General features: G+C 38.5%; 1 protein-coding gene across 1 annotated transcript in view; it reads right to left on the reverse strand.

The window, feature by feature from the left end:
- Positions 1–3,641: 3,641 nt before the first annotated feature.
- Positions 3,642–16,331, reverse strand: part of OTUD4 (OTU deubiquitinase 4) — a 41,867-nt gene continuing 29,177 nt past the window's right edge. The window contains exons 15-21 of the mRNA XM_037162362.2: positions 14,333–14,456; positions 13,983–14,038; positions 13,407–13,487; positions 12,284–12,422; positions 11,424–11,684; positions 10,024–10,064; positions 3,642–8,598 (exon numbers count right to left, since the gene is read on the reverse strand). Coding sequence (XP_037018257.2) covers positions 7,381–8,598; positions 10,024–10,064; positions 11,424–11,684; positions 12,284–12,422; positions 13,407–13,487; positions 13,983–14,038; positions 14,333–14,456 — 1,920 coding nt within the window. The 3' untranslated portion in view covers positions 3,642–7,380. The remainder of the gene's footprint in view (positions 8,599–10,023; positions 10,065–11,423; positions 11,685–12,283; positions 12,423–13,406; positions 13,488–13,982; positions 14,039–14,332; positions 14,457–16,331) is intronic.

A 16,331-nucleotide genomic window follows, 5' to 3' on the forward strand; every position in this document is an offset into this window, starting at 1 on the left:
GCTATTATTACTGATTCCGTATTGTCCTAAAAGAAATACTTGTGATAGATTAACAGCAGTTCTTTCTCCTTAATGCTTATGACAGAATATGTATTGTAATATTTTCCATGTAAGTGAAATTTATATGGGTTTAGATGTTAAAATTTTACATAGCAGTTGAAAAGGTCTTACAATTGCTAACACAAGTTTTTGTATCAGTATTACCAGCTCAACACACCATCAGGGCAGATGTTAGCAATTAAAAAGAATGAGACTGCTTAGTATGTCCTGATTAGAACTAAGCAAAAAAGCATGGTGCAACAGTTTGTAATACACCATTCATATAAAAATAATACAGAAGGATACTCAAGCTTACTGCTTTGGGGAAGAGTAACTTCATTAAAGAACAGGAAAGGAGACATTCATACATACAGCCATTACCATTTGAACTTTTTATTTACCAGCTGTTCAGAAATCATGTTTTTAGCATCTTTAAGTCCAGTGCTGTATCTTTCTTGCTTATAATTCAGTGTTATAGTTTGGTGTCTAGCAAGTACTTTGCCTACATGTAGTATTGAAAGAATGAATCTACTTAAACCACAGAAAGTAGGATGGTAGGCTAACTACTAGGTTCTATAATTTTGTTAATTTTCATTAACATTTAGATACATGTGTGTCAGACTTAACCCAGTGTCTGGTATATATTACGAGTACCCAGTGGTTCAGATGAGAAATAGTTGTGTTGGAGAGTCAGGGCTACGTGAAGGAGGTAGCTGCCAGAAAAAATAGCACCTACATTGATAAGTGATGAAATAACCCATGTAATGCAGAATACATGGTGTCTGGTCCAAGGCAGCGTGGAGAGATGGGTGGTTAAAGGCTGAATCCAGACAAACTGCAGTGGACTCCCAGTGCCTTTAAGATGCACATAAGAGGTTTTTACCCACTCAAAGCAGGGACTGAAGAGAAAGCAAAACCAATCAGGGCAGCAGCTAGAATTCTCAAGATAGCAGTTTTCTCTCTTCCATTCTTTTATCATTTAGAAACATTTAGAGCCTATCCACTTCATGTGTGCACTACTATGTATTTTGTCTGCTGTCTTGCTCTTGGATTGTTTCCTTCCTTGCATAATGTTGATTTCTTCCTTGCATAATGTTGGCACTTCCCAGTGCCAATGTTCAGTGAGGATTTACCTGTGAAAACGTTTAGTGTGCCAAACACACCTCCTTCCCAACCTTGTACTACGAGCACCTCCTTCCTTAGCAACCTGATAAGAGTAGGCAGTATGCCCAGCCCCAGATGGCTCGGATCATGACCATCCTCTTATTTTCCTAGTGTTTGCTGCAGCTAGGCATGGCCATGACACAGTCCCAGCCATGAAGTTGAAAGTAGCAGCCTCTTGGGGGTACTTCTGGAAGCCCTCTTGCTTTAATAAAAGTTGTATCCGGTACAGATTCATGTGGATGTGTTGTAACCATGAGGTAGTAAGAGAAATGCCAAGAATGCCCCAAGGATGCTAGTCCTAACATGACCCAACAGCTACTTCCCTGGTGGTATCTTATGACAGGGAAATAAATACCGATTTGTTTAAGCTACTGTCAAGCTGGTTTTATGTTAACATGACCTTAGCTCCTTGACTGGGGTCTGCCCAAAGGCTTGCTTTCAGCTTGTTTCTACAAGGTGATGCAAATGTATTCCCAGCTTGGAACCACTTTTCACCTCAGCATGGGGATTTCTCAACCTCAAACCTGAACAAGCATAACATTCATTCTTAGTGGGTTTTTCTTTTAAGAATCTGGAACCCAGGCAAGGAGAGACTGTCTATAGAAAATTTTTGCTATTGTCATTATTTCCATTTTTACTGGAGTGCTCCTGGCTTTAAAGTAAATTTGTTTCAGCTCCCCACCTTGCGTGTGCCCAAGTCTATCTCCATATACACAACTCTGCTAATGAGGCTGCCAGCCATGTCCAGCCAATATTCCCTTCTCGTAGAGCACGGCCTTAGTGTGGCTTCTGGTCTGCATTTTTGGCCCCCGACCTGTGAACATACTTATAAATCAGAGGACTAAAATGTTTTCATTAACTCTGAAGTTAGAAAGTAACTTGCAGAAAGCATGCAACAAGTTACACTGTAACAGGAATATTCCCTAGATAAGTAGGTATATAGCATTACTTTGTTTTCTACTCCATCTGAAGGTGGTTAGTCAAAAAATTAGCTTACTGCACAGAATTTTTTTAAATAACTTACCAATTGTTTCATTACACTATTGAAAGCCATTAAGCCGCCTTAACCGCACTGTTCATTTTTTTATTTACCCCATTAATCCTTACAAGATCATTTTGTGTGAAAAATGAAATGTAATCACAAGAATGTTAGGTATTTTAAATAGTTAACTTTTAAGCTCTAATGAATTCCTAGCTAGATCAAACCAAAAAAAAAAAAATCTTAACATTTTTATCAATGTCTATGGCTTCACTATTCTGAGTGCAAATTCACTTTTGGAAGAGTTTTTTTTATAAATTTAGTGTTTCTGAAGAGAAGATGTATTTACTTACTTCTTTTGTAATTTATGTATTCTCATACTATTCCCTAGACATGGACCTAAAAGTCAGAGTTAAGTGGAAATGTAAAATATTAAAAGTGAAAAGCAGGCCCTTTTAATAACATTAAACTTCCAGAGAAACCCTGGACAGGACCTTCTGTGGGTCACTGGTCACTTGGTCTCACTTTGCCCCCATCCATCTCAGGTGACCAGTTCTGCTGGCTCCGGCCAACACCAGGGAGGACAGCCTTCTTGCTTTCCTCCCCGTATTTGGCTTCTCTACTGACTCACTGGCAAAAGACATTGGCACTCACATGGCTAACGGATAAATGCTTCTTTCCCCTTCCTTCCCCACCCCAGTCCTCTAAGGTTCTCGCCTTCACTGGCCACCTCAAGCAGTCTAAAAACTTCAAAAACTAGAACCAACTTCTTCATCCTTCCCAGCTTACCTCTCCCGTTCCTAGATCACCTTTCTATCAAACACTGATCCTGAGTGAAGCCTTTGTTTCAGGCTGTGCCTTCTGGCAAAACCATTCTCAGACAAAGTACATGTTAGTAAGTAGGTTAATCAAGTCCTGACTAGCCAAACTCTTAAGTGACTTGATTCAATGAAAGAATTACAACCTTAAAAAACTTTAGATCTACTTTATTTAAAAAAACAAACAAACAAAAAAAACCTCTTTCAAATGATTTACTTTATCTTTCTTCAGAACACAAATATTGAGCACTAACTTTAAAAAAGTAAAGTAAATGTAATCTATAAATCAGTCCCAGATATTCTATATTCCCATTTTAGTGCTGAAAAACAGGCAGAGCAAACTAGCTGTAAAGCCTCTCAGCAAGGTTCAGATCCAAATTCTACCACTAATTAGCTGCATGACAAAGTAAATTACATGGCCTATCTCATTATTACTAAATATATAAAGCAGGGAAAAGAATAGTACCTACCCTATAGTTTATAAATCCGATGTGGTTTTTAGTTGGACATACTAGAATTATCTTCTGACTGGATAAAAACCATGGAAACCATCTCTTATTTTTAGAAGTTTACTAAATTCCTCTTAAGATTACATGCTATATTAGTCGATTAACCCTGGAATCAAAGAATCACAAGCAGAATCAACAGACAAAATTTAATATATGCACACAGTTTTATATATAATGCAGCATCACACCATGTAGGGCATTTACTCTTATACATTCAGATATGTTTGAAACACTTGTTAAGGCTACAAAACAGAACATAGAAAAATAAACAGGAATATATTCAACACTTACAAAAAGTGATATGATAAAGATATAAAGTACTATTTCCTTTCAACACTTCAAAAGATATATATACTTTTTTTTACAAGTAACATCACGAATGATCACATCTTCACATGCTTTTAAGTATTATTTGTACTCAGTGTAAGGCTATTATCATTTTTCATACTTATATTTTTTCTAGCTCTGTAACAATGCAATTTTAATCCATTCAAGTAAACTCAACCCCCAAGCTGCTGTTTCCCAGCATTAAGTCATGCACCCACCCCTTGTCTAGATTTTCTAAAATTTATTTCAGGGGGAGAAAATCCCAATTAGTGGGAGAGTAAAAGGCTGACAATAATAGCAAAATCTTAGTTCTTTGAAACTGACATGCTGGAACTAAGCCATTATTATTAAACAAAAATAATAGCATTTAGATATTAAATAAGCAAAATATAGTAAACAGAAATAGTGTAGCCAAATATGCATTCTCTTCAGCTACACTAAAATGGACCTTGCTTAGTACCCACAAGTGAAAGACTATGGTTCCCTCATCTAAAACTAAAGGTAAAATAAATGAGACATAAATAAATATTGCTAGTTTCTAGGATGGCTGAATGTTTTCTAAACCAGAAGTGGTTAGAAAGGAACTTTATTGCACCAAGTCAATTGTAAGCAAGTTTGCAGTTCACAGGCATTTCAGTTCAACCTTGAGTCACAAAGGAAACACAATGCAAGAATATACAGAGTCGGCATCAACTAAGCTGTCTCCGCACTGTGGTTGGGGAAAGCCTACTCCTTGCCAGACCAAGGCAGGCTCTGAGCTCAGGTCAGCATGAAAGTGAAGACAGCGCTTCCCAGGAAAGAGGACGAGGACTACACACATGCCAACATCCTGCTGCCAGTGAGTACACGGAGCAAGGCGTGAAAATTTATCTGAGAGGAAATGAACTTGAGGAAGAGAGAGATGCACAATACTAAAAGGGACAAAAATCAAGTTCAGCAGTAGCCAAAAGAAGTGGGCTTTGGTCATTCTAAACATTTGTTCTTTAAAATGTATGTGATCCTAAAACAGCGAAGTTCCATAATTTCCAACTCAAAATACAAATGATTCTCATTTCTAAGCATTTATTTTTCTCTTATATAGAAACATTATATCATGTTAACATACCATATGACTTAGTTAAAATGAAGGACAAAAGCTTGCTTGGCCCTAGTTCGACCTCAGCATAAGGCAAAATCTTCTAAACTAACACATTTAAAACAAACCTAAAGAAAAAACAAAACTGACCTTCATGCAAAGACTCCTAATTTTTAAACTAATTATCCAAAGTCAGACTCCTTTTATCCCAGAGGTCACTGAGTGAAGTACCTTCTATAAAGTTCTTTTTCAGCACTGTTCCCACCACGTCCTGGAGGTAAACCATGGGAAACAGGAAGCAAATCAGTGTGGCCTTCAGGAACCAGAGGATTCTGTTTCTCAGCTGAGGTAAGACAGTGACAGTGAAGAAACGAACAGTATTCTTTCCTATCCAATTTTTCAACATTTCCAGAAACAACTGAGAAGATTAAATCCCAGTCAATAAAACAAAATACACTGGAAAGAGCGATTTCTTTTAGACTCCTGAGTTTAAACTTACATTAAACTTTTAAATCTGGTCATAATATCTAAAGGTGATTTTCATAAAAAATTATGGCGAGCTAATCTTACAATAAAAAAGCATGAGCTGAAAGTGAAGGACCTACTAATCTCATTCCATAGCTACTGATATTAATGAAGACAAAAATGGCTTAAGCAGCACCTTCCCCAAATGTTCGAGTTCAGAAGGTGACGGCCAATTCCTTCCCATGGGTTCTTTCTCAAGCATTTCTTTTCCACACAACCATCTCAGTCTTTAAAGTTTTTACCTAGCACCATCGTAAAATATTTCTTTCAAAGTGCTCTCTAAAATCCTAGGTTACAAAACATCTACACGCTAATCACTACACTCAAATCAGCAGTTACACAGACATTAGGTAATTAAAACAACACAGAGGTAAAATAACCATTATTACAGTACAGAGGAGATTCACTGAGCCTAGATGGCATCCCAAACATTCCTATGAGTTATCAGAGAACCCAGAAAACTTATCTGTTTCAGTTTGTCAAATTCAAGTGAATTGTATTTGCTTTTTAAAGTAATTTGTTTTAAAAAAATCTATTTTGCTTAGAATATAATACATGGCATGCAAAGAGAAATTACTACTTATTTGCATAGCACTCAAACTTCCTGATCAAGAGAACATAAAAAAGGGCATTTTCACATTAGTATATACAAATGAGAAATACAAGCTACAGTTATTTATACAGTGTAACACAGATGAATGAATACTGTGTTAATTCAGAGTCACATCTCCAAATGCGAACAGAGTGCAACATGCAAAGGGAACTTCTAGTGAAATACTGCAAAGACTGAAGGAAGCAGGATCAGAGACATGTTGCCCAAAGGGTAACAAGCTATAAAATGCAAAGCAAAATCGCTTTCTAGCAGCATCCTCTAGAAAAGAACTAGAAGTCACAATCATCCTTTTTTGTATAATAGTTCCAGCTGTGACAAATTGAACATGCAAATGTAAAGTGATACCCATAACCAATGGTGCAAAGAGAAAACAAAACACAGTAACTCTATAGAAACTTGTCAGCTAAAAATTTTTAACATTTCTTTCACAAAATATTTAAATCTGTCAGTGCATTAGTGTTAAAGTGGCATTAAAAAACGTCTGCAGTTTTAACAGATGCAGATTATTTTCAAAATGCATAGCATCTACATTTCTTTCGAGTAGGCACCATATATACACCAGTGCTGAGAATTCTTGATGGAAACAGCCATTTCATTACATTTCCTATTACTTCTTCAATTGATCTGTTCTTGTATGCGATCTCAAGTTCAACAAATACCCAAATTCAAAAATATACCCTATTAATATTAAAAGAACTATATACAACATTTCTAAGACACAGGTTAATCATCTGCCTTATGTGTAATAGTAAAGAGAAGACATTATTCAAGTCTGACAGATATTGAGATGAAAGGCCTTTGGGTTGGAAGCATTTCAAAAGACAACAGTGTTTTAGCCTAAGAATTGTCTGAGCCCAGTTTATGACTAAGGCATTGCATAATAAAATATACATTTCTATTTGGTGCAATGTTATGTTTTGGAATCTATCATGTGTCAAATGGTATATTTTCTTGTCACTTTAGTAAACACTATATAAACACACATTTCTAACATTTGAAATTAAACTTATAAGGAAAAAACCAAACACTAAATCTATATTTATATTAAGCTGTTTATAAAAAATACTTTAACAAACTTATTTTCTACTTTTTATGGGGACAGTCACCAAATAAAGAGATTTTGAACAAAGAAAAATGGCAATGCCGGGAATTCACCTGCCCCTTTAAACAGACAGCCAAAAATCTCTTGTCCAGGATAGGAGTCGAGGGTGAAGGGGGGAGGACATAGTTCCGGTTTGGGTTTTTATTTTAACGTTTTCTTTTAAAGCCTTTAGAAACATTCCACCTAAGAAAAGGTTTCTGCTCTAACATGCTGCAGAGACAGACAGACATCAGGAGTGTTGTCCTCGATGGCCATCTCCCATCCCTGACCGCCTCCTATCCCCCCTAAAGGGCCGTCCTCTGCCATTTCGATGGTACTGATAGCCTTCATCTCGGCTTCTGCTGGGCTGCCCTTTCCAGGACTCCTCGCCTCTTGCGTGTTGATATCCTCCCCTACCAGAATAGCCCCAATCGCTTTTAAACTTCCTGCCTCCATACGTCTGATTATAGAACTGCTTGGATCTACCACTTCTCAAAATATTAGAAACCTCATTCTCATCTTCTGAACTCTCTTCTTTTGGTCTCTGCAGTCTGCCATCCACAGAGTTGGCCCCACTGACCACATCAGCAGCAGTCTTAGGATCTTTCACCTTTTCTGGTTTTTCTTTCAGACTTGGAATGGTCCTTTTAGGCTCATTAGGTTCAGCAGGCACAGCTTCTCTCTCTCTGTTTAGATTCTGAGTGGGAAGATGAGCCTTTCCCTCTGCGGCAGCAGGGAGGGAAACCAAAGGCGGCTCTGCCTTAGGTGTCTGAGACGACTGCTCTGCCCGGCCTTCATGCTCACTCACACTTGTTTCAGGTAGAGGGTGCTGTGTGTCTTCACACCTGGCCTCCTGAAACTCATCTACGGTTGGAACTGAACCACACTGTTTAGACAGATCCAGATTCTCCAGGGGTAGATCCAATTCTGCTTTCTCATCAGAAGGCAGAACAATATTCTGCCTCATTACTGGATTTTCTATGAATCCTTGAAAAGGGTACCCATACCAAACATGAGGAAAGAAAGGAGGTGCAATGGGAACTGGGCCTAAGAATGGATTAGGTCCAAAGGACGGCTGTGGGAACATATTCTTGCCACTCAGTGACTCTTCATATTCCGCATGAAGAAGCTGCCCAGAGTTTTCAGATTCAAGATCAGCCTGGTAAGACAACTGTCCATGACTTTCAGACACCTGAGATGGAGGGATAACCATAGGTGAAGAAAATGTCGGTGGTCCAATCTCTGCCTGTGGCATTTGCCCATTAACACTGGCCTCAGCTGGCATAGGAAAGTGTGCATCGGTGCAGGTACAATCACTTTCATTCTGAGCAGAAGGAGCCTCTTGGAACCAAGGATTTTGAGGATACACAGGGACAGGGACCTTTGGGTACATCCTGCAGGCTGCCAGGTATGCCTGGTGCAGAGGATACAGGTAAGAATGTGGGGCCCACATAGGACAACTATATGCCTAAAAAGAGAAAAAAAAAGTTATAATAAACAAAAAGGGGGTTAAAAAAGTTTAGAGTAGACACAAAGTAAGTTTCTTATGCCTGCAAAGACCATATAATCTGCACTCAAAATATTGTATCACTGTGAGACTCAATATGAAAAGGCATTACAAAATTAAGTCACTGCTCTAAAACTCCATTCCTTGTCCTATCCTGAAACCAATCCAAAGTCCTGTATAGATGTTGACAGACAACATAATAAACCCACTCAGAGATTATCACAACCGTTAATTTCATCCTTTGGATATAACTTCATGGAAATAATTGTGAGGGATACAGACAGATCTCAAAAACCACCACAAGCAACCACTTGTGCCTCCAGCTTGCAGTATCTCAATCACTGGCTCTTAAGCTTGACCTGCATTTTTGGCTCTACCACTAGCTCTTTGTGTGACCCCATCCAAGCCAACTCATTAACTGGTCTGTTCCTGGCCTACCAGGAAAATGCTGGTATAGGAGTAGATGACCCCCAAGGTTAGGACCCCACAGTTCCAGGAGACCGCAGAACATTGCACAAAGATAAAAGCCTCCTAATCAGACAAGGGTAATACTGAAAATGAAGTAGGCCAAATCCTTTCCCTATGAAGGATCTGGAATATACCAAAATACACACATAAACTTACCAGCTAACTGACCAATTTAGCTAAAAGCCAATCGTAACTAGGTAAATATAAAATTAGGCAATGAAATACAGTAGATGGTGAAATTAACTAAGCCTCCTTTTATGAACTAGTCAGTGGCCTACAGCAGGGCACTTCACTTCACATTTTAACAGTCTAGGACCTACAAAAACTAACCCAAGACAGGAAAGAGCACAGCAATGAATGACAAGGACACAGAATGGGCCAGCTTCTCTAAGACAAGCTACTTTTTCAGCTGACCACTTCCCAGAGGATACCATTGCTCCACTAGTGACCACCCCACCTTCCACAGGAGTACTTTCCACATGATATTCATTTGATCCTTTCAACAACTGAGGCAGGTGGAAGAATGCTATCCCCATTTCATAAATGGAAAAAGTGAGGCTCAGATACATGAAATGAGTCATCCAAGCTACACAAATTAAAAAGTGTTGGAGCAGAACTTCAAACCCGGTCGGCTCACCTAACCCCCCACGAAGGGCATTTCCACCAGGCTGCCCAGGGACAGGACTACCTCCTGAATACACTCACAGGGCTCAATCCATGACCTTAATTAAGGAAGAGCAAGCAAAAAACTGGAGACTCAACCACCACCAAAAATAAACATACTACATAGTTCTGAAAATGCTAGTGCTTAAAACAGTGAAATTTAGTGAACCTTAGGTTATTTATTGGTAGAATAATAGTAACAATTTAAAACTGTTAACTTACTAAAAATAACTTTAAAATAAGAAACATAAATACCTTTACACCAAGATTAAAGAAGAATCGAAGAATGTTCTTATCTGAAAACAAATAATAATCACTCACTAAAGTTATACAAACATATTTTTCATTATTTTCAAATAATATGTAATTCTAAAGACAATTTTACCTACTGGAATTGTTTTCTCTAGTCTGTGATATAAAACATAGATCAAAAATCATAATATATTCAAAACCAGGATCTATTTCTATAGGGTAATTCCAGGTTCAAAAGGCTTTTGTCTAAGTCCCAAAATACCTTAAATTGAGATTTTTTTAAAAATCTGATTTAAATTAAATTTGTGTGAAAGAAACTCAGGTGCTCCCTGTATTTCTTTTTCAGCTTCTCTGTACAGATGAGAATATTATGAAATTAAAATGTTGGGGGTTAAGAGTAAAATCAACATAAACCTAACTCTTTAATAAGAATACCAGGACACGTCAGCTAAGGTATTTATTTAACACTAAGGCAGTTACCACAGACTCAAACATCAAGCTATGACTAATAAAATTATCAACAAAATTCAGGTAAAGTGCATACATATCATGCAGATAGTTATTGTATTACTTTACCTACAAACAGGAAATTCCTTTAAAGAAAAGGGGACAAATACAGCAGCAAAAAAGAAGAAAATCTTACATTTTACAACAGCAATGGATGGACCTTGAGAACCTTATGTTAATTGAATTAAGCCAGTCAGTGAAAGAAAAATGCCACATGATCTCATATGTGGAATCTGATGAACACAATAAAGTAACAAACAAGACAGTAACAGCAAGCTTAGATACACAGAACAGACTGACAGCTGCCAGAAAGGAGGGTTGGGGGACTGGCTGAAAGACTGTGAAGGGGTTAACCAAAGATGATTTATGCACAAAGATGATTGGCCTGCAGGGATGGGAGGGGGCTGGGGACAATAGTGGGAACAACTGTAACAGCTTAAACAATAATATAAATAAATGGAAGGAAAGGAAGGAGGGAGTGAAAAAAGACAATTTAAAAATTTTAAAAATATGTGTACTATGACAGCTATCCTGCATTGTATTCATTCCTTGTAAATTTTTCATGAAGCAGTATGAGTAGTTATGAGAAAACTCAGTAAATGTTTAGTTATCCGGTTATTAACATTATTAAGATTTCATTCAAAATGGATTTAGGCTGTTTTTGAAAAAATATGAGGGGCAGGTTAGGGCACAACCACTAAACATATAAAAACATAATCTAATCAAACACAAGGTGAAAAAGAGAGTAACTAATGGCCAAACCTCTGCTGTCCTTCCCCAGTAAGTCCTTTGGCTAACTTGGCGACATGCCCTCTGGCCTCTACTTACGTTTTCTCAGTGAATCTCTATCAGTACTTGATAACGAAAATCAATTTGAACGTGGAGAAGATTCTCACCTTTAGGCAGGTCCTCCCCGGTGTGACACAGTGAATAAGGTGGTGCAATGGCTCGATCTCCCTTTTCATTACAAGGAAACCCAGGATAGAGTGGGTCCTGGTAAAGGCTCAGTGTCTGAGGCAAAGGCATCAAGGGCTGGTTAACTGCCTGTATTGACACAGGAACTGGAGAGGGTGTTAAATGAGCTTGGGACACAGCGGAATCAGGTCCAGTGGTCAGAGTCTGTGTCACCGATAAAACAGGGATTTGAGCAGGGACACCTACAAGAAAATGGGGAAGGAATAAAAAATTATAAAATGGTGAAAACCATTTCTACAAAAATAAGTTTACATTAAGATAAAAAGTAAAGAATCATGTACAAATGATATAGCCATTAGAAAGCTGTATACTTAAGCAATATAAAGAAATTGTTTGTATTAATCAAGGACCCTCTCTGGACACCCAAGAGAAAAGGAGGCCAGGAAACAACCTTGGCATCAATGTCATCTAACAGCAGCTCTCATTAACAGAGCCTGGCAAAGGGTTGCGGGGGGGGGGGGGGGGGGGATGTCACAAGAAGCTGGTTCATGGGGAATGTAAACTGTGGTGTCAGTGCTGAGCAACCAGAACCACCAAAGCAACCAGTGGAGATAACCAGCTCAAACATCTGGCTCCTGGGATGTTGAGGGCACCTCTGAAAGGAAGAGCAAATGAACGGGGCCCTCCCACACGGAGCAAAGCAGAGGATCACAAAAAGCTCTATGAGGCTCTACACATCTAACCCAACTCTGAGGTCAAGCTCTCACTCAAGAATTTGAAGTCTCTGACTTGGAAGGCTTGTGTTGGATGGTTCACAGGATTTCTAAAATTCTTATCTAACCTGTTGGTCCAAAAGATGTAGGTTCACTTGGCCAGGCTGGCACAGTGGCTGGTAAAGAAGGCACTGCAGGAGTTAGATGCACCTCTGGAGAAACCAGAAGGGGAGATGGACTTGACAAAGACACATGTTCTGCTGGCTTCTTCAAGAAAAGGGCATGGAAAAAAAGTTCATTTTAACCAAATAAAGCATGAAGTGCCTACCTGTTATACAACTGCAATTTCTATATAAATGGTCTTTCTGGTTTTAGAAAGAAAAAACACAATTGCTAAAAATTTCATACAAATTTGATCCTAACCGGGGAATGCCTTCCAAAAGTCACAGAAGTCACTGGTAAAGTAAGAAACAACCTCAAAAGAGAACTGAGCCCAATGCTAAATATAAAAGGCAACAAAGCAAAAATCACTGAACTCACCATGAATTCATCAGTTCTACTCAGAGGAACTCCTCACACAATGATCTCACAAAACTACATGCTTTCTAAGTGGCATAAAGGATACTAATGGAAAGTCAAGGACTAAGCCCTTTCTCCACTCTTGTTAAATCAAGAACCAAAATGTCTGCTGGAACTCAGGTGCCTTCATCATTAAATTTGTAAGTTGGTAGATGGAGTTGGTCCAAAGGTTGTGGGGTATCATTAAGCTGGTTAAACTGATGAAATTTGTAAGCTGGTAGTATTGCTCTTTAAATGTATATTTTTTCTAATCTCTTCATTACCGTCTAATCATTATATTCCCTACCTTCTAAGAAATAATTGTTAAGGATGAAAACTCAAAAGTTTTGAAATAAGGTAGGAATTATTAATTTCCCTTCAAAAATCTAACTATCAAGCCATGCGCCACCAGAGGTAACTAACACAAGGCACCAAATAAAAACATTAAAAAATCAATGCAGAAGAACAACTTCTATGTTCAAAAAAAAAAAGGGTGAAGATAGAAATTATACCCCATAAAATCAGAATATTCTAAACAGAATTATAAAAATCATAGCTGTACCCAAATCATGATGCTAAAATATACCCTCCCATTTCCTATGCAGATGTTTTGTTTTGAAATGATCACGTACAGAGCTAAGACACCCAGACAGAGACCAGAGTCCTCCAGATCAGATGCGACAATGCACTTACTTGTTCTGCAGGAGGTGGGCATTCCAATTTCTTTGACTTTGATGGTGATGAAATTCTTGTACATTTATCATCACTAATATTCTGTGGAAGAAAAAAAAAGGCATAATTTTTTATTCCAAAGACTCATGTTCTAGGATCATGTTGCCTTTATTAGTTTGCCCTATCTGTGCCTGACTGAACCATATCAACTGGTTTTTTCCCCCAATTACATCTGGTTGGTCTTCAACAGATAGGTAACTCTGTCTGCACATCTTTATCCTATCAAACTACTAGGGCATTTTTATTGGGGACATGTTGCGAAGAGCACACTCTTCCTTTAAAAATCTTGATCTGCTACAGAGTACTGGAAAGCAAAAGCTACTTTTTACTTTCAGACAGGTCCTGGAGGAAATGCTTACAATTTGTGAGTGAACTCTTCTTAGACACTACGATCATTTCCCCCTTTTCCTCTACTTTTCTACTTCCCCAACAGTTATAAAATGATGAAGTCACCATCTTCTCCCTCTGCTTCTGCCTGCTGTATTATCACAGTGTTGAGGAAAAAGAAAAGATGCAATTAGTATTTCTAATATCTACCTCCGATGTGCTTGACCCAGGCTTCTTATCCAGGTGAGTATGTGCATGGCTCAAGTCTGTAATAGATTCAGATAAAAAAGACAGCCATCAGCCACTAGTCAGATTTGAAGTCAGAAAAAGAAAATGTGCATAAAGACAGAAAAGCCAAAAGCACTATTTGAATCATGTTTAGTCAGTGAAAATTAGTTTGCAGAATAACACTGAATGAGCTTTAGCTTGCATCAGTTTCTTCGCAACAGTGAGATAGATATGTGACATTAAATTGCTTCATGCTTTTAAAAGAGTTCTTTTCCCAATGGAAACCAGACACAGATCTCTAGCATCTGCTTTCAAATGATGAAGTAACGTACCTTTATCTTTTCGTTCTTCAGTATCCATTCTCCGCCGGCTTCCTTTTCTATCACTCGCGTGTGATGACTTCCTCTGGACACATGGGTTGCTACTCTGAGAAGATGACTGACTGACTGATGAGCTCTTCAAATGAACAAAACCCAATACCTTGTGTTTAAGACCCATAAACACACTCTTCATACACCTAAGTCTCAAAATTCATAGCCCTGTATCTTTCTACTTCTAGAACTTCAAAAAATAGGACCTACGGTTGACATTTAATTCTATGCTCTACAGTTATAGGCTTATTAACTACTAGAAGCAATCAGACCTTTGGCTGCAGGGCAATTTCAGGAAGCCACCCAGACCAAAATTTCACCTTGCAATTTACACTTACATTCTTTGCACAGAGAACAGCACCCTTCACACTAACCTCCAAAAACAGCCACTGCAGAGCCACAGTCCTTTGTGGGGGAAACACCAATGTGCAAATTTGCAGATACAGTGCCCTAGGGTCGTTATCACTGAAATGCTACTGACTGTCAACTGCTCATGTTAGCTCTGCATGAGATCCAACTTTCTCAATGGTGTGAGAAAGGGACTGGGATAAGTTGAATTTTTAAGCTAAATTAACACTGAAGGTCATCCTCTCCTAGTGTGGCACTCTCTGAGCAAATGGTGCCCAGAGCTGAGAAGAGGCTCTCAGCCCCACAGCATGAGTTTTCTAGAAGGCAAGACATGATTCAGATTGTCTACTTAAAAGCGATGAGTATGACCCTGGCCAGGTGGCTCAGTTGGTTGGAGCACTGTCCCATACACTGAAACACTGTGTGTTCAATCCCTGGTCAGGCCACGACCAGGAGGCAACCAATCAGTGTTTCTTTCTTGTGTCAGTGTTTCTCACTTTCCTTTCCTCTCTCTCTAAAATCAGTTATAAAACATATCATCAAGTGAAAATTTAAAAATATACATATAATTAAAATTTTTAATATAAATAAAAATGATGAATGACCCCATTTTAATAATAAAAAAATTACAAAATCTCCATATTACAGTAGCTGTACTTTTCCATTCACTAACTGAAAAAGGACAAAAAGCTCTGAGTACTAGTTTAAATGATTTCCATTTTTACTTTCTAAATACTATAATAATATCACATATTATATAAAGATAAATATATTCAATATACAGACCATGGCCAATTCACATATGGATCTGGGTACTTCTTCCATTAATTCCTAAGCTCCAACCCCCTGCGCTAGACTGAATATTATTCCAGAGTTCTTTTCAGCTGAGCACCTGACATCTCTTAAAGGATTCCACAGAGGAGAGTGGACAGAGAATGGAGTGTGAGAGGCATCATTTAATGCTGGGCACTGGTTGTTTATTAGGGAGCCTCCTATAACATTTCGTTTTCTTGAAAAAAATGTTACACTGTTGAGAAAAAGGGTCCACCCACCATTCTGGATCCCAGGTCATCTGGCAGCACTCACCAACACTCAAAAGACCACAGAAGCAGGGATCCCAACGCCCCAAACCGAATCACATTCCCCCAGCCCGCCAACACACCTCCTCAACAACACTGACTTCACTCTACATGAAACTGTATTCCCTTCTGACTCGCTCAAAAGAGTTAAGACACGTAAAGGTAAAGACCACTTCTTCCATCAGAGCAGCACCTGCCACAGCCCAGTGTCTGACACAGAGAAAGAGCAAAGACACCGATGACATGTACCACCTCTTCCAACTCCTCCAACAGCAAACACCCTGAACGACAGCTCTCACTGTATATACTAGGTCATCAAGTGCTGGTTTGTTCAATAATGAACACTGAAAAGACTTTCCTGATTTTATAGATGCATAATGCTAACTAAATATACACATATCTTGTTACTTTGGCTAGCAATATAAACATGTTTTAATTCAAAATACTAACCTAGAAGTGAGCTAACCAATTTAGCTGCCTCAGCTCTGATACCAACTAGTATCTTTAGAACTCACATTCCTCATGAAAAAAGT

This window comes from Artibeus jamaicensis, unplaced genomic scaffold (assembly GCF_021234435.1).
Source record: "Artibeus jamaicensis isolate MK-2021 breed Jamaican fruit bat unplaced genomic scaffold, CSHL_Jam_final scaffold_537, whole genome shotgun sequence".
NCBI classification, from domain to species: domain Eukaryota; kingdom Metazoa; phylum Chordata; class Mammalia; order Chiroptera; family Phyllostomidae; genus Artibeus; species Artibeus jamaicensis.